Genomic DNA, 25,018 nt, shown 5'->3' with positions numbered 1-25,018 from the left:
CTTGGGCAGCAGATAAAAGGACACCATTCAGATGCCCCACACAGCAGATCCAAGTGTTCATACAAGAAGCTAGGTGTAGAGAATAGCACTTTTTTTTGCAGTTTGAATAGGTACTAACGATTTGATTAGGTTCTATCCTCCACTGCAAAAGGGCCAGAGATATAGGGTTTAGTCTAGCGGTTCTCAACCAGGGGTATGCAGAGGTCTTTCAGGGGGCATGTCATCTAGATATTTGCCTGGTTTTACAAAAAGCTACATAAAAAGCACTAGCAAACTAAAATTCATACTGACAGACTTGTTTATACTGCTCTATATACTATATCAGCCGTTCTCAAACTGGGTTGTGACCACATCGTAAAGAGTTTGTTTTAATGGGGTTGCCAGGGCTGGCATTAGACTCACTGGGGCACAGGGCAGAAAGCCCAAGCCCGAACAACTTAGCTTTGCAGGGATTCCCTGTGGCTTGGGGCCCCAGGCAATTGCTCTGGTTGCCACTCCCTAACGCCAGCCCCGAGAGTAGGAATAGACTCAATGTAGAGAGAAACTTAACTGTTACTGTCACTTCACTGCTTCCCAGAATGAGAAGGCTTACAAGTGAAAAACGGGCTCAAGTATCACACTGAAATGTAAGTACAGTATTTATATTCCAATTGATTTATAATTACATGGTAAAAATGAGTCAGCAATTTGTCAGTAAGCAGGTGGCTGTGACACCATTGTATTTTTATGTCTCATTTTGTAGTTTTTAAATGAGGTGAAATTTGGGGATATACAAGATAAATCAGACAGTAGCGTAATCTGGAAAGGTTGAGAGCTCCTGGTTTAATCTACCTGTAGAAGAGAAGTGGGCTCAGATTAAGCTGCTCCAGCATCTCCAACCCTTCAAACTGAAAGCATGTCTTACACCATGAGCTCTAGGTGAGCCATGGTTCTCAACCCTGTCCCCGTATACCATCCCTACAGCTTCCCCTTGTATGGGAAAGCAGCCTAACTTCACCAGTACTCATCTGGAACCTATCCCCCTACAAATACAGACACTGCTCTCATACCTAGATTAGAGTAGAGTAAGGGGCAGGACTTTACAAGGATTCAGGGGTAAGTGATGGCCGTTCCCATGATTAACATTTAAGAGCACTTAAAGCAAAAGACACTATTTAACTTAGAACAAACTTTTTATTTTATACATCACACCAGTCTCAGTGATCCTTGTATGCTGGTCACAACAAAAAGGAGATTACACCACCTCCTTAGCATGAATTGATATAAATCCTCTTCAGGCCCTAGGCTTCCCTCTTTCAGTTGGGACACAAGGAATGAAGAAAGAGGAAAACGGGCTCAGGAATGAAGAATGCCTAGAGTTCTCTGCCTCCCTGAAGAGCAGTTTTAATGCTACTACAGGGCCTGGGCATGAATGAAGCCGGCCCCCATATTTTGCTAGCAACACTTCACATGCCTTCACAATTGGTGTGTTATTAATAGTGTAGCTACTTATGCTTTCTCCCCAGAGAGCTCTGGCAGTTCCGCAACTGGCTCAGGAAGGACCCTACTCTACCTCCTCACTTCCATTCGGTTTGCCCTCAAAGATGGCTTTAGGCTTTAAGTCTCTCTAGTTAACAGCTTCCCAAGGTGGAGGCTCTCTGAAACAACAAACAGTGACTCACTTCATTCTGAGTAGAAAGTAATAGCTCTGCCTCCTCCCTCAAGATATTAAGCTTCCCATTAGTCAGTGGAAGATGAGCATTATCCTCAAGGGACCTCATCTTTTGAAGAGGCAGGGATGGGAGGGAGAGAAGAACAAATTGGGAGGTGACCAGTTCCAAAGCCTGAGGTAAAAGGACATGATACTGATAAAATAAATCACTTCAGAAGGAGTGTCCTGGAGGGCTTGTCCAAGAAGTTAGAACTTTATTTAAAAAATAAAATAAAATAAATCTCCATGGGCTCCCCAGGCTGAAAGTGCTTCCCTCAGGTTGGTACCAACTAATCACTTCCCTCTTCTGCAAAGAGTGGGACTGACCAATCTTACAACTGCCATGGCAAAGCTTGGCCTGTGAGTTCCAGGAGAGAAAGCACTTGGAGCAGGCAAAGTCAAATGAGGGCGGCATTTGTTTTCAGTCTCCAGACCCGAAAGGGCTAGTCCACTTGTGATCATTGTCTATTCAGATGGGAGACTTATGCTGGTCACAAGCCACACAGTGTTCCTGCACCACAGAGCAGTCTGGAAACATTCTCACTATGTCACTGCTGCCAGGACCTTGATGGGTAAGTAAGAGTTGTTCCAGCATGCATTGAACAGAGGTTAGAAAAGGAAGGAGGGCAAGTAACCTCTGTACTTAATCCTACCTCTGATTAAAGTTGTAACAGCTATTAGCCTTATATTTGGGGAGGAGAGGAAGAAGTATTAAGAAAAAACATTTAAACATACCTACTTAAGGTCAAGGATCTCTCTTGAATTCACCTTCCTCTTTAAGGTCCGTCTGTTCAGTTTTCTGCATCCCCCTCCAAATTGCAGTCACTGCCACATTAAAATTAACCCATTTAAAAAACAGTTTAAGACAGGGAGAGTCCAGAACTCATTTGACACCTTACCAGAGAGTGAGGAATTGCTGCTCCCTACAACCACCCACCATTCAGCACATTTTAATCCTGGAATTTCAGGTCTTCTAATGCCAATGGGGACAGTGTAGAAGGTTAAACAGACAGGACCAGATGGGGAAAGGGAAGCAGCCAAGTGGCTCTTCTCCAATATATTTGGATTTTCCTCATCTTCATGCACATATAATAAAGACTAAGAGCCCAGGTTGTACAAAAGTGTGTTGCGGTAGGAGGAGAAGGAAGGTGTCAGTCGATCAGTTCCGCATGTCTTGTCACCTTCGTTAGCTTATAAGTTACAACCCCTCTGTCATTCCTAGGGAGGGAAGGTTCTTCTGCAGCAGATCAGCTGGATGGGGTTTGGTTTAAGCTGCTCTGGATCTCTTGGCTAAAAAATGGAGGGAGGGGGAGAATTCCTCAGAGGGTAGGGAAAAAAGGATATTCAGCAGCCACTGGCAGGAGTCAGACAAGCCCCCTGAGACTTCACTTTATGGCGCTGGCCCCCACGTCGCCGGCCCCCTCCTCCAACCTTCGACTGGAAAACAAGAAGAGGAATTTTAGTTTGTGATGACCCCAAAAAATCAAAAGTGACAAACAGAACTGAGGCAAGTGTTCTACCTGCACTCTCACTGCTAGGGCAGCAGGGGAGCACCTCTCACAGGATCAGTTTCCTACTATTGCAGGTAGCAAGGAGACAAGCAGAAGCTAGTAAACTTTAGTTCTAGTCTTTTAGGGACTCAATTTACAGAAGCTCTGAACTCTTAACTCCTATGAAGTCAATGGAAGCTGAAGGTGCTCACGATTTCAGAAATCAAGGACCTGGGTTTCCATATTGTGGGTGATGGAAGCAGAAAGCCTCCAGGATTGTTTTGCTAACATGACTCTGTTCCCAGAATCAAGCTAGCAAGCCCACTTATCTCAAATCAGCTGTCAGGGTGCAAAAATACCTTATTGCCCTCTCGGTTGTGGGGCTCTTCATCCAGTGCAGTCTGAAGGAAAACAGCAGGAAGAGAGAAGCAGAGATGAGCAAGAGCACAGCCACAAACACACCCAAGGGACAGGGCAAAAATACAGAGCAAGCATAACAGGCTGGGAGTGCAGCCCTTTATCCAATGACACCGCAGCAAAGAGGAGACAGAAAGGCATACAGAGACATGAACTGAGGGAAAGAACGCTGTCTCTTTCCAAGCCAGGCTCCGTGGTCTAAGTGTGATTTGACCAAAGGGAAGTGAGACGGCTGGTCTAATGCCCTTACTTGGACTGTGAGTTCATTGTGGCAGGTGCTATGTGTTTGCACAGCACCTAGCACAATGGGGCTCTGGCCCACAACAAGGGCTCCTCGGCACTGAATACAAATGTTCCATTGAGAGGACAAGCTGACATCAATGAGCTGTCAGGATTTTCTCAGTTATCAGGGGGTCTAGTTCCTTGCTGGGGCACTGCTGGCTGTACCCATATAATTTGTTATTGCCAAGGGAACAGTCCCAAGAAGGGGGAGCAATGCTGATGTTTTATGGGGCTGAGACAAACAGCTGGCAGGAAGGAGGATGTGACTAGCCAGAAGATACTTCGATGTCTTTTGCTAACCTGTGGTTGCAGGGCACTAGAAGATACTGATGGTGTTGCTCCTGATGAGGTGGCATCATCCCCCACCAGGGCTCCCCCGGCTGCTGTCCCACCCTGGGGCACACCATCCTCTCGTTTCGTAAGGGGTCCTTTTTTTGTTGACTGCATCTTGATCTGCTGCGGCTTGGAGTTCATTGGAGAGTTGTTGGTGGTCTGGAGTAACTGCCGGGTACAGATGGAAGAATACACAGCATTAAAATTGCAGGGCCAGCCAGGCAAGGTTCAAAACTTCAGGGTTTTTTGAAAGTGAGGAGTGCTTAGAGAATTACTTCCACTAGCCACAAAGTGAACTATATAGCTAGCATCAGCCCACAGTTGCCCACACTGGCCCATCAACGTGCCTCAGAGCTGCCCTGGAGAAGCTATGTAGGGCTGAGAGGGGTGTTCAGTCTCTATAGCACATCCAGTCCTTCATGTCCGGGGGACACCTGTCTCTGGAAGACAAAGACACCCGCAGCCTCCAAATGCAGTCAGTTTCACACAGGCCCGATGGCCATCAGACTGCAATACATGCTGCTCGCCACTAGCCTGAGTTTTGCTTGAAATTGGCAACCAAGATAGTGAAATTATATCCTTCCATTCCCTGATTCCCCTACTTGTTTCCTCATTATAGGAGTAAAGGTTTACTGAGAAAGCAAAATGGCAAGGGTCTGGCTCCTCGGCCTTTACCTTGGTGATAGTACCCACTGCTTTCGTACGGCCCTCACGAAAGACCAGCCGCTGGTCTATATGCAAGTATTCGGGGGTCTTGATGAAGCGGAAGTGCACTGTAGCCTTGTCCCCTGTCCGTAGGCAATCCTTGTCCATGCTGAGGATAGTGGCTGTCTGACGGATGCTGCCACAATGCACTGTAAATGATAATGTACCAGAGGCTCTCAAGTAGTAAATGCCACTAGTGGAACAAGCCTCAGATTAGAGTCCAAGGTCATTACTGCTAATCTATCCACAGCACATTTGAGTTCAGAATGAAAGAAACCTATTGTATTCTAATCAGTGCAAAGTTGACACTACAGATGCATTTGTTTATTGCTCAGAAAAGAAGCTAAGTATTGGATACAGCAGTGGGTCTCAAACTGTTCTGCACTGACTTTCCTAGTGACTACGCACTGAGGCATTAAGAACCAAACAGCGGGGGACTGTAGTATTGAGAAGAATAGGGTATGTCTACACAGACAAGAAAAACCAGCAGCAGGCCCGTGCCAGTCAACTCGGACTTCAGGGCTGTTCCATCACTGTTTAGACTTCCAGGCTCGAGCTGCAGCCCTGCAGAGATTTGGGACCCTGTGGGGTGAGAGAATCCCAGAGCCAGCCCAAGCCCAGAAGTCTACACAGCGAGGGAACAGCTCCTCAGCCTGAGCCCCATGAGCCAGAGTTGACTGGCACAGACCAGCTGGGGCTTTTTCTTTGCCCTCAGTGTCTCAGGCAGTTTGTTGTGCAAATGATGAAGATAGAGAACCACTGGGCTACAGACAATGCTGACTCGTGGTAGCCACTGTGTAGGCTTTCCTCTTCCCAAGCACACTGGTTCTTACCGGCAGCAATCCTTGCTCTTCTAGATCTGCTCTCTCACCCATAATGGAATTGGGGAAGTTAATACAAGGAACTATGCCCTACATCCTGGATAAAGCAGAAATCACAGGTGGATTAAGCAGCCTAAGGCTAAAGCAGAAGTCTACAACTGTGAGCTGTGCAACTGGGATCTAAAGGTCAGAGAAAGCTGCTACACCTACCCATGGCCTGATAGCGTGGGCTGATGGTGGTGGGATGATGCAGCACCAGAATCTCTGCTTCAAATTCCCAGGAGGCTTGTGGATTCAGCCGGGGGGACACCATCACCATGCCTTTCCGGATGGAGGAACGCTTGATCTAAGGAGGAAACAGAAAAAAAGACAAGAGTTAAGAATCATGCTTATCATGCTTCCTACAAGAATAAGTTCATTTCTTTTGCTCCTTTCATCCAGAGGGATCTCAAGGCATTTTACAGATCAATGACTACTCTCACCCACTGAAATGCAGCCACCTCTGAGATACAATGGGATAGCTGTTCAGCAGCATACAACGTTATGCAGGGGTTCCAAAGAATGACTGCAGCTGAAACTTTTGAAGAAGTTGTAGACAGAAGAATGTGATTACCCAAAATTGAATTTTGGGCAGGACACTGGGGTTAATATAGCTAAGAGTCCTTTTTACCTGTCATTCAGACAGACACTCCTTCCAACAGCACAATGCCCACTAGCACTATGCTAAAGGCTTGTTTACACAGTTTTTGTACAGTTTTTACTATATCGATTTGAAACCAGTGCAACACCACTAATATGGATGCAGTTATACGAGGCACCATTATCCCTAGGTACTAGGGCTTGTACCAACATAACTCTTGGTAAAAAAAACCTAAAGTCAGACTCCTAACGGAAAGTTAAATTGGTGCAGACACTACACATAGACCAGGCCTAGGACATTAGCTTAGTTCTGACAAGAGTGATTCCTTGCAACACTTTTATTTAATGAGCGATCTCCTACAAGCCACACCTACTACATTAGACTATCTAGTGAGAACACAGCTCAGGATAAAGGCACAGAATTATGAGACTGGTGACAACACTTGAAAAGGGAGTGGGATGTGGAATATCATCCACTCAATTTGTATGGGACTTTATGGTGCTGGTAGATGAACTCTCCCCCTGCCCTTCGGCGTTGGTGGAAGCAATCTCATTTTAACCAGGATTAGAAAGTACCCTGAAGAAGCAAGGCTCTTGAGATCAGGAACTAGGGCAGACCCCCTCCCCATACACACACTCACCTTTTTCAAAGCAAAGGAGGCAGTCTGGCCACCACGCACCTCCTTCACAGGCATGCGTTTGCGGTGGATGGACTTGACAGCAATGGCCAGGAAGCTGCCCAAGGGGTCTGGACCCAGAAGCAAAGTGTCATTTAGCTTGATCAGGCCTCTCAAGGTCGTCCCAGACACAACTGTTCCCACACCCTGCACAAGAGAGAGAACCACCGGTAACTGGAGTCACTCAACCACGCTGTTAGAGCAGTAATGGAATTCCCCCTTCCAGCAGGCCCACCTCCGGTCCAATCTCAAATGTGCTAGAGAGCCCTTCCCAGCACCAGTCCCCTTACCGGTACAGAGTAAGTGTCATCTATCTGAAATTCTGCTGGCTCTTCCTCCCTGTAACTTGTTCGGGGAGACAGGAGATTGAGAAACATCTTAAGCAACTCCAGATTCTCACCAGTGACATTGGAAATCTGGAATATTGGGCACATCCTATAAGGGGGACAGACAACAGACAGCAGGAAATTAGTCCCCTCACCTTGATTAAAGTTGAAGGAGACATCAACATCTTGGACTGAGATAAATACTCAGTACTGGCAGGGGAAAGCTTGGCAGGCAGTTAGTTGCAGAACACCTCATATTTGAAATTTTGCAACACTGCATCTAAACTTCCTTGTGAGATTCAGAAAAGGGGCTTTAGAGTCCTGCGCTGAGGTCTGGGCACTGTGCTTCCATGTTATGTGGATAGCTCAGCAGAAGCCCCTCACTTCCATCTGGGAGAGGAAAACATGGATGATCAGTCTGAGTTTTCCCTTTATGGAACTGATGTATTATGCAGCAGATTAAATGTTAGTATATCTAAGATGTGGGGATTCTGCTCCCTATCGTCTCACGCAGACACACTCCACCCCAAACAGGACTAATACAGACCACTCCCTCCACTCCTATTACCTCTCTGAGCTGAAGTTGGAAGCTGTTACAATAACATCATCTTTGCTCTGAACCAGCACCGGGATCTTCCTGCACCCTGGGGACTTCAGAAGTCGCTGTAACAGCTTCAGAGTTTCTTAAAGGGTGAAATGAATACAGTTAGGGCAGTATCCCCCCCTCTTTAAAAATTGCCTTGGTCAGATTTCCTAATGGAGACAGGCACATTTCCAAAAAATTGACTTGGGGATCACATCTTCCATAACAGCTAGCCTGCTGCCAAGCCAGAACTGTTCCAAAAAAGTATGAATTTGCCTCTATATACATCTATTAGAGTCGAGTCTAAATTTTAAGGTGGCTTATTAGAGATCTGTTTTAAATGGGAGTGGATTAATTTAATTTGAGACAATTTAAATTAGTGATTTAAATCACTAAATGGAAAATGTCAGTTTAAATTAGATTTCAATCAGTTATCTTCTAACAAAAGATGACATTGTTTTATAATCAACCAATCTGATTTACATTAAAACATGTCAATTTACAACTAAACAGACCCTTTATACTAAATTGGGTACACGTTTTTGTGATGCAGGAAGGTACACTATAACTATATACACTTATTCAAGCAATTATATAGCTCAGTATTTTCAGATTCTTCTTAATTGTACATTTTCAGTATGTTAGAAAAAAGGTGAGTAATATATTGCTTATTTACTACAAAATTAGCTTTAGCTCATGATTTGTGTCAAGCTGCATCAGGATGGCAACTGGAATTAATTAAAACACAAAACGGCATATAAAATTTATTTGCATTACAACAAAAAAAAGTTTTGGATACATGAACTTAAAAGATGTTTCATATTTACAGCCAAATGATTTATTAAAGGAACAGAGGGCTTAACTGTAGCCTGTGAACTAAACTGATTTCAAATCAGCCTGTGAAATTTTTCAAATATGCACAAGTGAAAGTGACTGGAGCTTAAGTTTCTACTCACTTAAGTCTTTTGAAAATAAGACAGTCTCCTAAATTACCTACTCTGTCCTTCAAACTTTTAAAGCTAGATCTCATCCCCTCTCTCTCCTCGTTTTTATTCATAGACTGGAAGAGGAAGACAAGTTTTCATACTCTTTCAACTTCCAATTGACTTCTCAACTTTGAATGAATTAGTCAAAATGAAGAAAATATTATTTCCTGATTGCAGAAGAGGCTACTAGTGTCAAAAGCTGGTTTAGCACTTCAATACACTCTGGTTCCTGGTGCTTAGCTAGTGACTTCCACCAATTCAGTGGTGGGACTCAAAGTTCAGCCAGCATGTACTGCTTGAATGGTTTACTTCCAACTCTGAAATTTATTATGGTTGGCATGATTGAGGGGTGATTACTGGATGCCCAAGTCATAGCAGCATCTTCTTCAGCAGTTGGGCATCTGTCCTGGAACTCTGAATTGAAAATACTGGCAAGAAAGAGGTGGAGTAGGTGCTTGATCCATCCACTTCTTTACTGCCGAAAATTTAACTTTGTTGCCGGGTATTTCTTTCTTCAATGTCTCTTGACGTTCTTTCCAAATTTCAACAGCATCAGCAATACAGCGGCAATCTTTCTGCAGTTTGCTCAAGGCTATACTGAAACCTATTTCCATATTCAGCATATCTTCTACAGTTCTCTTTAGTCCAAATGTTAACTACACTGGCTGTGAGAGTTCCATCTACTGTGTTATGATTTTCTTCAAAAAGTTATCAGAAGAGGCCAATTTTTAATTAATAGCTCAAAACAGTCAACCCTGAATTCCATCACACATTTTGGGGGAGAATTAGTTTCATCCTCATGCTTTGTTCAGTGAAGCTGAAGCACAGTGGTTGTTATGAAGTTTTCCGCAATGGCAGAAGTGTTTTCCTTTATTCCAAAAGTTGTACTTAAGTCTTTGCTAAAACACGCAATCAAGGACCATTGCACACCCATATGTTATAAGTTTGAGGTTCCCTTCATTATCTTCTTCTAGACTTCTCATCTTTGCTACATTTGCAGCATTGTCTGCAACAAAGCTATGTGCTCAACTGTTTAATTTTTGTTCTGTTTGTTACAGCTTTTACTCCTACTTTAAGTATTCTGCTGAAAAGGCATTTCCTGATGTGTCAATGTCTGTAAAATAACATAAGATGGGGTTGTTGTCTGTCACACAAAAACAAATTACTGGATCATTGCATATATTGGTCCATACATCAAGACGCACATTACCAAGTTTCCCGGTCAATGTTTTTTTTTTTGCACACTCTTTTCTCATACTGTATTCAACAACCTTTCAACAATGTCTGCTCGGCCAGGTGCAGTGCAGCCTGGTTGTAATGACTGAACTATGTCAAATGAAGTGTTTGCTTTGAACAAGCCGAAATGAAGAATTTATTGCATAAATGAACCAAGCAATCTTTAATCTATGGAGTCATTTTATCTTGCTGGAATTTGCTGGTCCTGCTTATGAACTCATCTATGCATTTCTTAACGCAGTTAATTTACCGTCTGACATGTTTAGTTGCAGCACTCCTGGTGGTATCAGCAGGTAACTTTCAAGTTATAGACATTGCAGATGGATATTCATAACTCCTTATACCTAAACTGGACCCTGAAACAAAATGGTTAAAAAAAAGGGGGGGTCACTCGCTCACTGATTACTGCTGAGTGCACTGCTTTAAAAAAAAATTGTAAATGAACAATTCTGTCTACTACTATTTGTACCACTGTTTAAATGACAGTTTATTTTACATCCAGCCTTATCGAGAAAATAAATCAAAGGATTATCTAAATCTATTTAAACCCTTATCTTTAACAACATACCAAACAAATTTTAAAAAAGGTTAAGTGCTAAAATTCATAAATGCCCAATCAAACTTTAAACAGAAAGTCATCACTTAGGATGTCTGATTATACTAAGGAATAAAGAATTTCAGAAGTCCAGCAGTGACAGTAAAAGTGTAATTGATAAATACTCCCACAAACTAACATACCAATTATATTTTGAACGCATTTTGAAATTCATAAGTAATCCACCCAAAACACAAATTTATGACAATTTAAGTTATTTAAGACATTAAGACATGGCAGGCAATGCATAAGAAAGATGCAAACTTATGTTTACTAACCAGTTGATCCAGATTGTTCAAAGATGTGTCCACATCATCATCTTCAAAGCCATTACCTTCTGAGGAGCATTTTTCATAATGCTGTTTCATTCTTACAGCCAGGCTTTGCATCTCTTTGTTGCATTATTCACTGTATTTGGCACATTCCTTTTGTATCCAGGGGTACAGGAGTTTCTTGAAAATATTCCCAGATACGGTTTTATGACCTGCAGCCATGGCCAATTATTTTCCAGTTCCCAGGTGTTGAAGCCAACACTAGAAGTTGCACTCTGAAGAACATTGTCTCTTCTTCACAGTATCCTACTTTGACACCATTGTTGCTCCTTTCTGGTTGCGTATACTGTTCCTTCTGCTGTGTTACATAACTCACCCGCCCTCTCCTACCCCAAGAAAAACGAAAGAACTAACAACCGTCCAAGACTTCTGTTCATGTAACCCACATGCCTTTTGCACTGCACTATTTTACTTGTTGAGAGAGAGAGAGGGAGGCAGTTGAGAAGTTAATGGATTTCTGTTTGTATCTGTCTATGAACACATGCAAGGAGACAGAGCGAGGCCATTTACTTTAAGTGTCCAGAACCACCCAGAAGCAAGGGTGGGCAGATATTGGGCATATCAGTATTTTCCCATGAGCTGAAGAGTAAGTTTGCATGGTGAGTGTTGTCAAATATTCACAATTTGAGAACTAAGCCAATTAGAGCTCAGGTAGAGAGAAAAGTTATAAAACAGGAGTATGAGTAGAGCCCTACCAAATTCATGGTCATGAAAAATGCGTCACGGACTGTGAAATCTAGTCTTGTGTGTACGTACTTTTACACTATACAGATTTCACGGGGGAGACCAGCATTTCTCAAACTGGGGGTCCTGACCCAAAAGAGGATCATGGGGAAGGGGAGTTGCAAGGTTATTTTAGGAGGATCACAGTATTGCCACCCTTATTTTGGCACTGCCTTCAGAGCAGGGTGGACAGAGAACTGCATTGTTGGCCAGGCACCCAGCTCTGAAAGCAGCGGTCTGCCAGCAGCAGCAGCACAGAAGTAAAGGTGGCAATATCATAGCAAGCCACCCTTACTTCTGCACTCCTGCCTTCAGAGTTGGGTCAGGACCCCTACAGTCACAACACCGTGAAATTTCAGATTTAAACATCTGAAACCATGAAATTTATGTTTTTTAAAATCCTATGATGGCGAAATTGACCAAAATGGTCCATAAATTTGGTAGGGCCCAAAGTATGAGGCCACATAGGTAGGCTCAACAGATGATCCTGATGAGCAGGGTGTGGCACTCTGTACCTCAAAGCAGCATCCTAGAACTCCCATATTCACCCATCATACAATGATGATATATTTCATACAAAGCCACATAAGATACCATATGAAAGATCATAGTCTGCTGAAACCCTTTGGTCCGTCAAAATATGTATATCATTTATATGAAGTTATGAGATTTTGCTGTATGGTTGTTACTGATCTAAAATAGGGAACAGTGGCATCATTCTTTGACTTTTTTCTTCCCCCACCTACGCCAGAAGCAACAAGAATGGTGGGAAAACGAAGTCTTGAACTGGTTCCAGGCTTAAAGGGGAAGCCTATGTATTAAGAACTGTAACATCTAGTGGGGTGAGAAAATGGCTTGATCCAAATACTGCCTAGTCTAATAAAGTTTAGATTTAGACTGTGTACTTATTTTTCTTTGATAACTATTTCTAACTTTTTATACCTACCACTTATAATCACTAAAAATCTACCTTTCTAAAGTTAATAAATCTGTTTTATATTTTACCTAAAATAGTGTGTTTTGGTTGAAGTGCTTGGGAAACCTCAGCTCAGTTTACAAAAGCTAGTGTGCCTCCTCTTCACATCAAAGGAGGGGTAGACTGGATAATAAACTTACATGGGTCAGGCTTCTGACTAGAACAAGACGGTACACTTCTGTGTACAAGGCTGGCAGGTTGGGATATTTGCTGGTGCCTTTCTCTGTCTGCATGAATCGTACCTGAGCCATTCACAAATCAATCTAGCTGGGTGTAGGGCTCCACATGCTGTTATACTGAGTGATAACAGTGCCTGGAGGGGTTTGCTGCTTGTCACCAGCAAACTGTTGGGAGAGACAGCCCAGGTTGGAGAGTTAAGGGGACACAGTGGTACTCTAGTTCCAGGTTGTACCCCAGGGATCTTAGAAATCAGTTTGCCATGGAAAAAAATGCAGAATTTGTATTTACAGATAATCTTTAGTTTTTACATTTTGTGAAAGAATAAAAACATTAACTACATTTTACTGCTTGCAACCTCCCTCACTTGTGGTTGATTTTTGAATGCGCTTTAAATTTACATACTCCAGTAAACTGCTTCTGGTGCACAGAAGTTACTCAAAAGCATACAGAGGTTTGTGTTTCAACGCATCTCACTTCAGCCTCCACGAGTAATTAAAGTTATGAAAAGATGCTGAAAACTTTAAAAATCACCCCTAATGACCCTGTCACTGAGTTTGGAAAGAACAAATTTCACATTGATAGCAATGTGCTGTATGCAGCAAGGATGCAGATTACATTCTAAGGTAGACAATAGTAGAACACCTGGAAAGCACCAAACTGAATAAAAAGAAGCTAAAAAACAAGAGGCTGAAACAGCAGGGCCATCAACAACACTAAAGAAACAATGCACTGTGACTGGACCATTCTATTAATTTTATTATAATGATTGGTACAGGTAGGCTTCAAACGTGCTTAAAAATTGTAAATATATCAATAAAACGTTGTGTTCAACTGATATCTATATTACGGCTAGGGAAACTAAAGTTCAGCATCTCATTTTAATTGTGGAAAAACATGCATTTTATTTATTTATTTTTTAAAATCACAAAACTAGAATCTCTGCTGATGAGATACATGTTATTGTCTCCTGAAGTCAGAGGCCAGGTCCAGTAGATGGGATGACTGCCATAGGGTTGCTAGGTGTCAGGTTTTCGACTGGAACGCCCAATCAAAAAGGGACTTTGGCAGCTCCAGTCAGCACAACTGACCAGGCTGTCAAAAGTCAGGTCGGCAGCACAGCAGGGCTAAGGAAGGCTCTCTGCATGCCCTGGCTCTGCATGGCTCCCAGAAGTGGCCAACATATCCAGCTCTTAGGTGCAGGGGTAGCCAGGAAGGCTCCGCACACTGCCAGAGTGCCAACTTGGCAGCTCCCATTGGCCACGGTCCCAGCCAATGGGAACTGCGGAGTCAGTGCCTGCGGGCATGGGCAGCGCGCAGAGGTCCCTGACTCCTCTGCCTAGAAGCTGCAGGGACATGCCACTGCTTCCAGGAGCTGCATGGAGCCAGGGAGACTGTCTAAACCCTGCTGACTTGGAGTTGCTGGAAGTAAGCGCCACCCTGCCAGAGCCTGCACCCTAACTCCCTTCCCACACCTTAACTCCCTTCCCCGAGCCTGTGCCCCAAGCCCCCTCCTGCACTCTGAACCACTCAGGCCCAGCTCAGAGCCCCCTCCTGAGCCCCAAACCACTCAGCCCCAGCCCCAGCCTCCTCACATCTCTTGACCCAGCCCGCTGAAAGTGAGTGGGAGGTAAAGCATCAGGGAAGGGGGCAGGGCAAGGGTGTTCGGTTTTGTGCAATTAGGAAGTTGGTAACCCTATTTTGTCAGTGTCTCGCACAGCCCCTGCATCCCCCACAGGATCAAGCCCTTAATAGGCAGCATGATCTCTTGTGGCATGTTTATAAAATCTCTCTCAAAAGTTAGGTTTTTCTCCTGATCTCCAGCCTTCAACTTAAAGTTTTTGATACAGGCTCACAGATTCAGCATATTGTTTTATTTAAATGATTTAAGAAGCAAGTTTAGGCCTTCACGTATCTGTATTAAATTCAGATTTCATTTTAAATAGGTTTATTTTTAAAAGAAAATTTAAATATGAATTTTTTCAAACAAGTCATCGATCTTTATGCACTCTAGTTTTAACAATCATAATGTGATTTCAAAGATAATGGCCAATGGCTCTGCAAACTCATGGTGATCGGGGGAGGTCCCGGATGACTGGAAAAAGGCCAATATAGTGCCCATCTTTAAAAAAAAGGGAAGGAGGAAGATCTGGGGAACTACAGGCCAGTCAGCCTCACCTCAATCCCTGGAAAAATCATGGAGCAGATCCTCAAGGAATCAATTTTGAAGCACTTAGAGGAGAGGAAAGTGATCAGGAACAGTCAGCATGGATTCACCAAGGGCAAGTCATGCCTGACTAACCTAATTGCCTTCTATGACTAGATAACTGGCTCTATAGATGAGGGGAAAGCAGTGGACGTGTTATTCCTTGACTTTAGCAAAGCTTTTGATACGGTCTCCCACAGTATCTTTGCCAGCAAGTTAAAGAAGTATGGGCTGGATGAATGGACTATAAGGAGGATAGAAAGCTGGCTAGATCATTAAGTAGTGATAAATGGCTCCATGTCTAGTTGGCAGCTGGTATCAAGCAGAGTGCCCCAAGGGGCCAGTTTTGTTCAATGTCTTCATTAATGATCTGGAGGATGGCCTGGATTGCACCCTCAGCAAATTTGCACATGACACTAAACTGGAAGGAGTGGTAAATAAGATGGAAGGTAGGGATAGGATACAGAGGGCCTTAGACAAATTAGAGGATTAGGCCAAAAGAAATCTGATGAGATTCAACAAGAACAAGTGCAGAGTCCTGCGCTTAGGATGGAAGAATCCCATGCACTGCTACAGCCTAGGGACCAAGTGGCTAGGCAGCAGTTCTGCAGAAAAGGACCTAGGGGTTACAGTGGACGAGAAGCTGGATATGAGTCAGTGTGCTTTTGTTGACAGGAAGGCTAATGGCATTTTGTGCTGTAGAAGTAGGACCATTGCCAGCAGATTGAGGGACGTGATCATTCCCCTCTATTCGGCATTGGTGAGGCCTCAGCTGGAGTACTGTGTCCACTTTTAGGCCCCACACTCCAAGGAGGACATGGAAAAATTGGAGAGAGTCCAGCAGAGGGCAACAAAAATGATTAGGGGGCTGGAGCACATGACTGACAAGGGCCGAGGGGACTGGGATTATTTAGTCTGCAGAAGAGAAGAATGAGGAGGGGATTTTATAGCTGATTTCAACTACCTGAAAGGGGGTTCCAAAGAGGATGGATCTAAACTGTTCTCAGTGGTAGCAGATGACAGAACAAGGAGTAATGGTCTCAAGTTGCAGTGGGGAAAGTTTAGGTTGGATATTAGGAAACATTTTCACTAGGAGGGTGGTGAAGCACTGGAATTGGTTACCTAGGGAAGAGGTGGAATCTCCTTCCTTAGAGGTTTTTAAGGTCAGGCTTGACAAAGCCCTGGCTGGGATGATTTAGTTGGGGGTTGGTCCTGCTTTGAGCAGGGGATTGGACTAGGCTACCTCCTCAGGTCCCTTCCAAACCTGATATTCTCTCATCGTAGAGGATTTGACCTTCCTTAGTTTCCCATTATGAGCTGAATGCTAATTAGTGGTCAGGACTAGAAAGTGTTTGAATTATTACTTGATTTTGCCATGATAGGACAGGACAGTCTTACTTTGAGTATTACCACAGTTCCACAGAACCAAGAGGGGAGCAGAGATTAGCATAAAAGAGCCAAGAGCAAAATGAAGTCCAGATAGGGGACACGCAGGAGTCAGTGTTCCAGGACAGAGGATTTGGCTTTCAGATCAGATTCCTGCCCTCCCTCTTCTCCTGCCATGATGGAGCCAGTTCCTTTTTAGTCCAGCATCTTGCTTCCAGCAGTGGCCGAGACCCAATGCATTAATGAAAGGTGACGACCTCCAATGTAACTGTACAATGTTATGTGTAGGGGAAAACAAGGGGGATGGTAAGGACTTAAGTGACAATTAGTTTATATCCCACAATTGTCAGCTGATCAGATTACCTCCTGGTTATGGTTATTAAGAAAAGGCAACTCTAAGAGACTAGTGTTTTGGCTAAGGAGATGCTGACATCTGACCATGTCATCTGTTCCTCATACAGAGCTCAAGGTAAAGGGGCCACATCTTCCATCTATTCAAATTAAACATCTACCTCCTTCTCGTCACTGTAGTGGGCTCCAAACAAAAAAATTCTCAAAATGTCTGTTTTTACCCTAAACCAAATATGCTCCTCCCTCCCCAGTTACTGGCTTTATGACTGGGCTTTCATTAGTTTGCCAAACATCTTTTACACCTCCATTTCCTAAGATTTCTAAAAGGTACTGCTCAGTGTCCAGTTTACTGAAAGCATCTTCCGACAGAATTTATACAACAGGCAGATTGCTAGTCTTCCTGGTTCTCAAAACTTCTGATCAAAAAAAAAAAAAAAAACACACACACACACACACACACACACCCCACTGTTCCAAGTAACAAGAGCCAAATCCTTATGGGCTAGGAACAAAAATCAAAGTAGGAGTATAAATTCAGGAAGAGAGCCAGCCCACATCCAGTGGTGTGCATCAAAACAAAGGGAAGTGCCTAAGCAAGTCACTTTTGACCTTCAGGCAGGAAGCAGAGCAAGAGTTTTCAAATTAAATATCCATCCCCTACACCCCCCCCACTGCAGGCTTCCCCCCCTTCAAATTTAGATATCAGGAGAGAAAGAGAAACCCCCAACTCCAGCCTAAAGCACTTGGCTGCCTCTCCCCAGAAAGTCTATGTGACTGCCTGCAGTTACAAGCCCTCTCTTTGTGGACCATTATATTAAGTTTATGAATGATTTATGTATCAATGTGCACAAGGGATTGCATAGAACTCAAGAGCAAGGGTTACCACAGCTCTTCCAGGAACTAAAAAACTAGGTGGGTGATTAAAATGAATCATACAACTCCTCCCTGGGGAGGCTTTATATACACACACACACACACACAGGTTCCAACTGGGTTTTCCAAGGATCAAAGAAAATCTTTTTATGCCAAAAGCCCCAAGTTTAAACTGACATGGGGGCCTTCTTTTGATTCAGCGAGTGGACAGAACCCTCTGGCCTAGGGATCCCCTAACCCTTATGGAAGGGCTGGAAGGACTCTGGCTCACGAGGACCCCATAAGTGTGATGGGTGACCTCTACCAAGCTTTTAAAAAAGTTCATATTAACTGGTGCTAATATGGTTTCCTCTGTAATGCTTTTACCCTGAGAATAAATTTATTTTGCTTTATGAAGTCTGCTTGGTAACTGGTGTACACTGTTGTAGTCCCTGGAGAAAAAGTTAACCACAGGTGCTGGACCCCAGTCAGATCTGCTGGGGAAATCACAGTAAGGTACAAAGTGAAAGCAAGCATAAATCCCCAATTGGGGGTGGGGGTGGTCTGCCCAAGAAGTGTTCAGGATCCTGGCCATCACCTAAGTGGGTGCCATCGAGGAAGACCAGGAGAAGGGCCAAAGGTTTAGTTAACCCAACACCGACAGCCTAATTAGGCAAAACCCCACAGCAAACATTTTATTGCTGCACAACTAAGCAATCCAAACAATAGAAGTGAGAGCTGTAACACAAATGAGGGGACTGTCTTGGGAAAAAAAAAAAAAAAAAAAAAAAAGAGGACTATTTCTAGAATGTATTTGAGCTACAGCCTAAGCCATATTAAGTAGGAGGCGACATCTATTAGCCCTGATTCACCATCCCAGTTGAGGGGACGCTGGCAAGCCTGTGGATACCGAGTGTTCTGAGGACAGAGGAGCAGTTGCTGGCAAAGATCCACATTTACCTTGCAGAATGTTGGCAGGACACATGTCGATTTTTGTCACCACGACAAAGACTGGAACATTGAGTGCCAGCGCTAGGCCCAGGTGCTCCTTGGTCATCCCAACAATCCCAGCATTGCTGCCAACCTGCATCAAAAAGTCATACAACTGCAGGTAGCTGGATCACATAGGGTAGTTTGGCCAGAGTATGCAGTAGACCAGCGGTTCTCAAACTGAGAGTCAGGACCCCAAAGTGGGTCACGACCCCGTTTTAATGAGGTCTCCAGGGCTGGCTTACACTTGCTCAGGTTACAGCCCCCCGCCTGGGGCTGAAGCCCTTGAGCTTCGGCTTTTCCTCACACCTACCTGGCATGGTGGAGCTCAGGCTTTGGCCCCCAGCCCAGGGTGGCAGGGCCTGGGCAGGGGCAGGCTCAGGCTTCGGTCCCCGCTCCTGGGGTCACTTAGTAATTTTTGTTGTCAGAAGGGGGTAACAGTGCCAATGAAGTCTGAGAACCTCTGCAGTAGACTATGATCAGATTGTAGAACTGTTGTGTGTGGGGAGGAAGAGGCAATTCCAGGTCCCATCCCCTCAACATCCCACCCCACCCTGAGAATTTTAAACACATCAGTAGGAGAGACAGCAGTGAGGAAAAGAAGTCAACTCATAACTAGTGAGTATAGTATTGTATTCCCAAGTTCAGAAATCTTTCTGATGACAAAGAAAACGGACATCCTGACCACTTATGGGTATTGAAGATCCCATGGCACTTCTCAAGAGCAGGGACACAGCCATGGAGTCCTGGCCATGCCATCATGTAGGGAATTATATTCTGCCTACTGAGGCTTTTATTTATATTAGCCCAGTACCTAGGACACCCCACCCCATCATGGACCAGGTATTCACTGTGCTAGATACTGTAACAAAAACATAGAACAAAGAGTTCCTGCCCCAAATAAAGTCATCCACTTCTCCTCTGTATTGGTATTTTACAGGTTTGAACAGTGGCATATTGCTCTGCTTTACTGCCACTTACCATAAGCATGCAGAAATCTGGTAGGTGACCAGTCATGCCAAAGACTGTGGTCTTCAGGTACTTCTCATGCCCAGCCAAGTCAATGAAAGTGATGACCTTGGTAGATTTCTCACAGATTTTGGTCCACTCCAGGCTGCCGCCATGGCTGTCAGGCTTGTTCACCACATTGCCCTCACCGTCAAAGCCCAAGATGTCATTGCCCACACTGCTGGTACGACCTGACTCGATCTCATGCTTGTGGCGGAAGAGCTTTTGCCGGGCAAAGCCCCGACCATTGTCCAGCTCACCATGCGTCAGGACACCCAGCAACGTGCTCTTTCCTGCATCCACATTGCCAACCACTGCTACCCTACCGGGAAGAGAATAAAGTAATCAAACACCTGGAGAAGAGTTAATGTCAGCTTGGTCTTCCCTTAGAAAAGATTTTCCATGTTAATATAAAGCTAGTGATGAGCGCTGTCACCAGAACCTGAAATCCGTTTTTAGAGTTTGCACAATATAAGCAACGACAATCCAATTTAGAGGGACACTTTTGGGGAAATTCACTGTCCAAGGCTCATTGTGTATTAATAAATATCTTTATTGATGCTGATGAGGGTGGCCATTGTGGCAGTATGAGTGATGTGAAAACCCAATCCACCTGGAACTGGACTGAGACTCCCAAGTCATTTTTATACAAGGTATCAGACACCCATCAAGAGAACACTTAAGCATTAGGCTGGAATTGAAGTGGTGACTGATGAGCAAAAGATTCCATATTCCAATATCTGACTTATTTTAAAGAGTCCACTCCTAGCAAGGTCCCCAGAATCCCCTGCAATCACAGAATGACTGAGTCCCCAAATAACTCTTTGATGGATCAGCAGAGAATCCCTGAAGTGCTCCTAGCCCAGGGAGAGCTCAAAACAGAGGCTGTCACTCAAACATTGAAACTTTTGAGCCAAGAACCGGAGTGCAAACTAAAGATCATTACAGACAGCTTGTATAAAAAGTGGAGGAAAAAGATGCAATTAGCAAGGAGTGTTCAGACAGCTGTCTTTTCTGGGTTCAGACAACACCCAAATTCAAATCACCACTTGCTCAGATCAAAGAGATGTGGTTGTGTTGCTGCCTAATCCTGCCTCCACCCATCTCCTCACCTGACCTCCAGGAAGTCGTTGTCACCCACACGTTTCCGAACAAGGTAGTCGCGCACCTTGCCCCCTGCCTCCTGATGCTCCCGCAGAAGTATCACATCTGCCTCAAGCTGCTCTGCCATGCTCTTCACAGTAGCATAGGATGCTTCCATATCTGCCTCACTCAGACCATATTCAGTCCCATCTAATGAGAAGTTGTGAGGGGGAAAGAAATAAGATTAGCAACACTTCCCAACAGCCTGGAGTAAATGGTAATTTTACTCTCTTCACTTGAGCTGCCTGTAGCACTGATTATACACATGGGGAAGACACCAGTCAGCCTACAGAAACACAGGAAGAACGGCCTATTCCTGAAGGAAACTTTAGGCTTAATTTTAAGACTCAAAGGAATTAAAGGGTCACTATCAACAACAGCAAAAAACCAAAACAATAAATAAATCCTACTATCTGAAAGTGTTTTATCTACTAGAGTTACACGCAAAACCTAAAATCACTGAAGGATTAGCATAAAAATTCATACATTTCTCATTTTGCTTACTTTGTGCATTTAACAGCACTCTGGGTATTTAGTCAGTTTCCCCATCTACAGCCAGATATTGTACTTCCTCTATTTGTCTTTCACACTAGAGCAGGGGAGAGAAAGTGTTTTAAAAGAGCTACCAAGGGGATGCAGTGGAGAGGGTAGCTTTTGAAAAGCACTATTAACATGTTTTGTAAGACTGACTAGATCTCAAGTCTAGTTTTTCTTTACATTATTAAAACTAAAGAAATTCAAAAGGAGTCTACGTGGGTTTGGGGGGATTGTGGCTGTGATATGAAGTCTTTCTCCTCTAGGTTACTGGTTCCAATACAACCCCAGGTTTGTATATAAAAATCTGTATTTCCCTCTTTGGGAGTTGTAACCCAGGTCTTAGCAAGCGAGTGCCTATTTCTTAAAAAAAAAAAAAAAAAAAAATCCACAAATTATTCTCCTTATGGAGAATCTCAGCAGAAAGCACAAGGACTGAATTGACTGACCGAACTTCCCTCCCTAGGTGTCGTTATTCCCTGCAACAGGGATACAGAAAATAGATAGGACTGATATACATGGGAAGCTTGACCGAACACTGTCAATGTTATCCCAGTACTGCAGGCATAGCAATTGTAATGAATCAGACTAGTGGTCTACATAATCCATTGTCCTGACAGACAGTGGCCATTTCCAGATGCTTCAGAGGAGGTATAAGAAAATCTGCAATAAGCAGTTATGGGGTAGCAGGAAACCTTGCAAGGGGGCAGGTTAACTGTTCCATAGCTTGAGGGTTGGCTTAGGCACTGAAATATGAGATTTATATCCCTTCCAAAACATAGTAAATATGAAAAAAAAAACTTATTACTTTGGATATTCTTAATATCCATGTACATGTCCAACTATTTTGAAACCCACCATGCTCCTGACCTTGGTGACATCCATGAGCTAATTGTACTTGCTATGAAAGGAAGAATCTCATGCTCTAGGTGTGTCAAATTCAGTATTTTTCATTAGCACAACATTCAAAAATGTGATTTGTAAAAGAACGAACAAATGAACGAATGAGGGGCAGATATATAAAAGCCATATTAAAGGATCAGGTACGAAAACAGCAAACCACAAATATGCAAAGGTAGCTGGCTGCTGCCACACCTAGAATATATGACATTAAAGGCATTACATTTAGAAACAACAAAAGGAACTGCTTTATGTACTACAGACAGCCTACAGGGGAGTCAGAAGCAGCTATTTTGGTTAAAGTTGATAGTTAAATATAAAGTGCTTCTAATACACTCCTGGGAAGTATTCCCAATTTACAAATGGGAAAAAAGCAATGACAGAGGTAAAGCAGACACCTCGGAACATGAAGGAAGTATTGAGACTGACATTATAACTCCAGAGCTCCTATACCTTAACCACTGTTATTTCCAAACACATTTTATCAAATATTTATAGTTATGCCAGATAAAATAGTAACAGGGTAACCAAATTATGTTTTCAAGCATAATCACCAGCAGGGCATTCCCTGCATGTGGTATTATATTGGGGCATGGGGTGGAGGGAATTCTACTTTCCTCTGAAGCATCAAATTGGATGAACCAACACTTCCTTTTGAAGCAAGAGCAAACACTAACTTTACAAGAAAGCTGTACTCACCGGATCCTTGTCCAATTACATAGATGGTCTCCCCACAGCCCTCATCCATTCTCTCCCACATCTGCTGGAGCAGGCTGTCATACTGTTCCGATGTCGGACTCACCATCGCTAACTAGAGGGAAGATCAGACACGCAGTCTAAACGCACTACCGGGGGCCAATTCCCAAAACAGTGCGAGATAGTAGTCCAGCCCAACGTGCTCTACGTGGGAAGGGGGCTCTTCCAAAGCCCCCTTTCAGTCAGTTTGGGCACGCTTGTCAGTCACTGCACAGAGGTATTGGAGAGAGACACTCACCGGTTATGAGCATTGAGCTGCTTTTAAACACTACGAAGTGGGAGGGTGGGGGAGATCAGCCTCTGGGGTTGCCCAGTGAAAGATCCCAGAAGGCGCCAATTTGGGGATGGGGGGGGGGGCGGGCGGAGAGGGCAGCAATGTGCGGTAAATTAAAAAATAAATAAATAAATAAATAAAAAAGAAGCTGCCAGCTCACAATCCCCGCCGGGCCACATCCAGGAGCCGGGCCAGGCGCTCTCCGGCCATTAGGAGCAGCGAGCTCCAGAGACACCTGCCGCGCGAAGCTCCCCGCCCTGCCGGCGGCCCCCCGCCGCTCCCCAGCCCCACCGCCTCGGCGGGGGGCGGGCACCGGCCCAGCTCTCCCCGCGCTCGACGAGACCGGCCGTTTTCTCCCCGGGACGCCCCCACAGGTCTCGCGCTGCCCCCGCCAGGGACACGCCCCAACCCCAGCCGCCGTGAGAACCGGCTCTCGCTCCCCAGCAGCCAAACGTCTCCCCCGCCCGGGCCTACCTTGCTGGTAAGGTCGAGCTCGGGCTCCCCGTTGAGCACTTCCCCGTCCTCGCTGCAGTCGGAGCCGAAGGCGGCGCGGTGGGGCCGGGCGGAGGCGGTCGCCTGGGCCGCCCCGCCAGGGGAGCTGGGCTCCGGCGCGAATATACAGGCCGGTACCGGGAAGCCCTCAATGGGCGAGCGGCTCCGCTCCGCCGCCATCTTCCCTGCTGTCCCGGCCTCCTGCACCCGCCCCCTCAGCCTGGCTCCGCCCTCCACCCCCACTCCTTCAGCCTGGCCTATGCGTAGTACTCCCTCGAAAGCCCGCCAATAGGCTTGTTAATAATTAATCAGACCCCTCCAGCCAATCATCAGGCAACTTTATGAATAATTAAACATAACCATAACAACTACGGCCGTGCTCATAATTATTCATAAGCCACGCCCCCTCCGCCCCGCCAACGCTTCCTGCTGCAGACCGGAAAGTAGAAGCGGTGTTGCTAGGTCGACTCCTTATATCCTCACTAGCACAGAGTCCGCTCTGTGTGGTAACTGCCCTGTGACCAATGGAAGAGGAGAACAGCATTACGAGCAACATTCTGCACCAATCAAACGAGATTTAGAAAGAGGGGTGGGCCCTGAATCTCTGCCTATCATGGGACAGAGACAGAGAGATGGTCAAAGGTTTTTCCCCCACAAAAGTAAAAGTAGGCATTTAGGTTTCCTAGCGAACCAATAAGAGAGTAGGCTTTTCTGACAGACATATGGAGGAACCAATCAAATGAGAAGACACACTCTGGGCCTACTATTACACCCTATTATACACACTATTAGTCTCTAAGGTGCCACACGTACTCCTTTTTTTTTTGTGAATACAGACTAACACAGCTGCTACTCTGAAACTCTGGGCCTGCTGTCTGTGGGGATTTCCCACCTGGGATGAATTGTCTTCCTCCTTTGGCAGATGCTGATGACATGAGTCTGAAATAAATCTGCTGGAACCACTTTATTCTGATGCAATGACTCTGTCAGTGCTTGACCAGGCTGCTTCTCCACTCCCACCTCCATGATTTTGGGGACCTACAAAGGTCAGGGCTAATCTCTGTCCCAGACCTTGTCATTAGTGTAAACCCAGTGTTGGTAAACTTCACATTGCCCCCTCTGACTAGCTTGTGACCCC

The 25,018-nt window shown here is 44.7% G+C and overlaps 1 protein-coding gene and 2 long non-coding RNA genes across 4 annotated transcripts; 1 reads left to right on the top strand and 2 right to left on the bottom strand.

The window, feature by feature from the left end:
• Window positions 1-1,153: 1,153 nt before the first annotated feature.
• On the bottom strand, window positions 1,154-24,356 carry GTPBP1 (GTP binding protein 1). Of its 2 annotated transcripts, XM_038393309.2 has the most exons (13): window positions 23,863-24,311; window positions 23,058-23,169; window positions 20,894-21,074; window positions 19,755-20,103; window positions 18,744-18,867; window positions 7,949-8,063; window positions 7,345-7,489; window positions 7,019-7,201; window positions 5,949-6,084; window positions 4,888-5,066; window positions 4,180-4,380; window positions 3,540-3,581; window positions 1,154-3,127 (listed from the first exon to the last, which is right to left on the bottom strand). In XM_038393309.2, exons 1-13 carry the CDS (start codon window positions 24,058-24,060, stop codon window positions 3,035-3,037), a joined length of 2,058 nt encoding a protein of 685 aa, XP_038249237.1. In that variant the 5' UTR covers window positions 24,061-24,311; the 3' UTR covers window positions 1,154-3,034. The 2 variants fall into 2 exon arrangements, with proteins under 2 accessions (XP_038249237.1, XP_038249246.1); XM_038393318.2 differs by lacking the exon at window positions 3,540-3,581 and having other exon boundaries at window positions 23,863-24,356.
• On the top strand, window positions 5,978-10,813 carry LOC122457336. Its single transcript, XR_006276827.1, has 2 exons — window positions 5,978-6,113; window positions 9,023-10,813. It is a non-coding gene; the product is annotated as an uncharacterized LOC122457336 (long non-coding RNA).
• On the bottom strand, window positions 9,450-11,995 carry LOC119852224. The gene is made up of 2 exons (XR_006276826.1): window positions 11,059-11,995; window positions 9,450-10,541 (listed from the first exon to the last, which is right to left on the bottom strand). It is a non-coding gene; the product is annotated as an uncharacterized LOC119852224 (long non-coding RNA).
• Window positions 24,357-25,018: the final 662 nt, after the last annotated feature.

The sequence above is a fragment of the Dermochelys coriacea genome, chromosome 1 (genome assembly GCF_009764565.3).
Source record: "Dermochelys coriacea isolate rDerCor1 chromosome 1, rDerCor1.pri.v4, whole genome shotgun sequence".
In the NCBI taxonomy this organism is placed as follows: Eukaryota; Metazoa; Chordata; order Testudines; family Dermochelyidae; genus Dermochelys; species Dermochelys coriacea.
The sequence above is the reverse complement of the archived record's forward strand: the minus strand, read 5'-3'. Positions and strand labels throughout refer to the sequence as shown.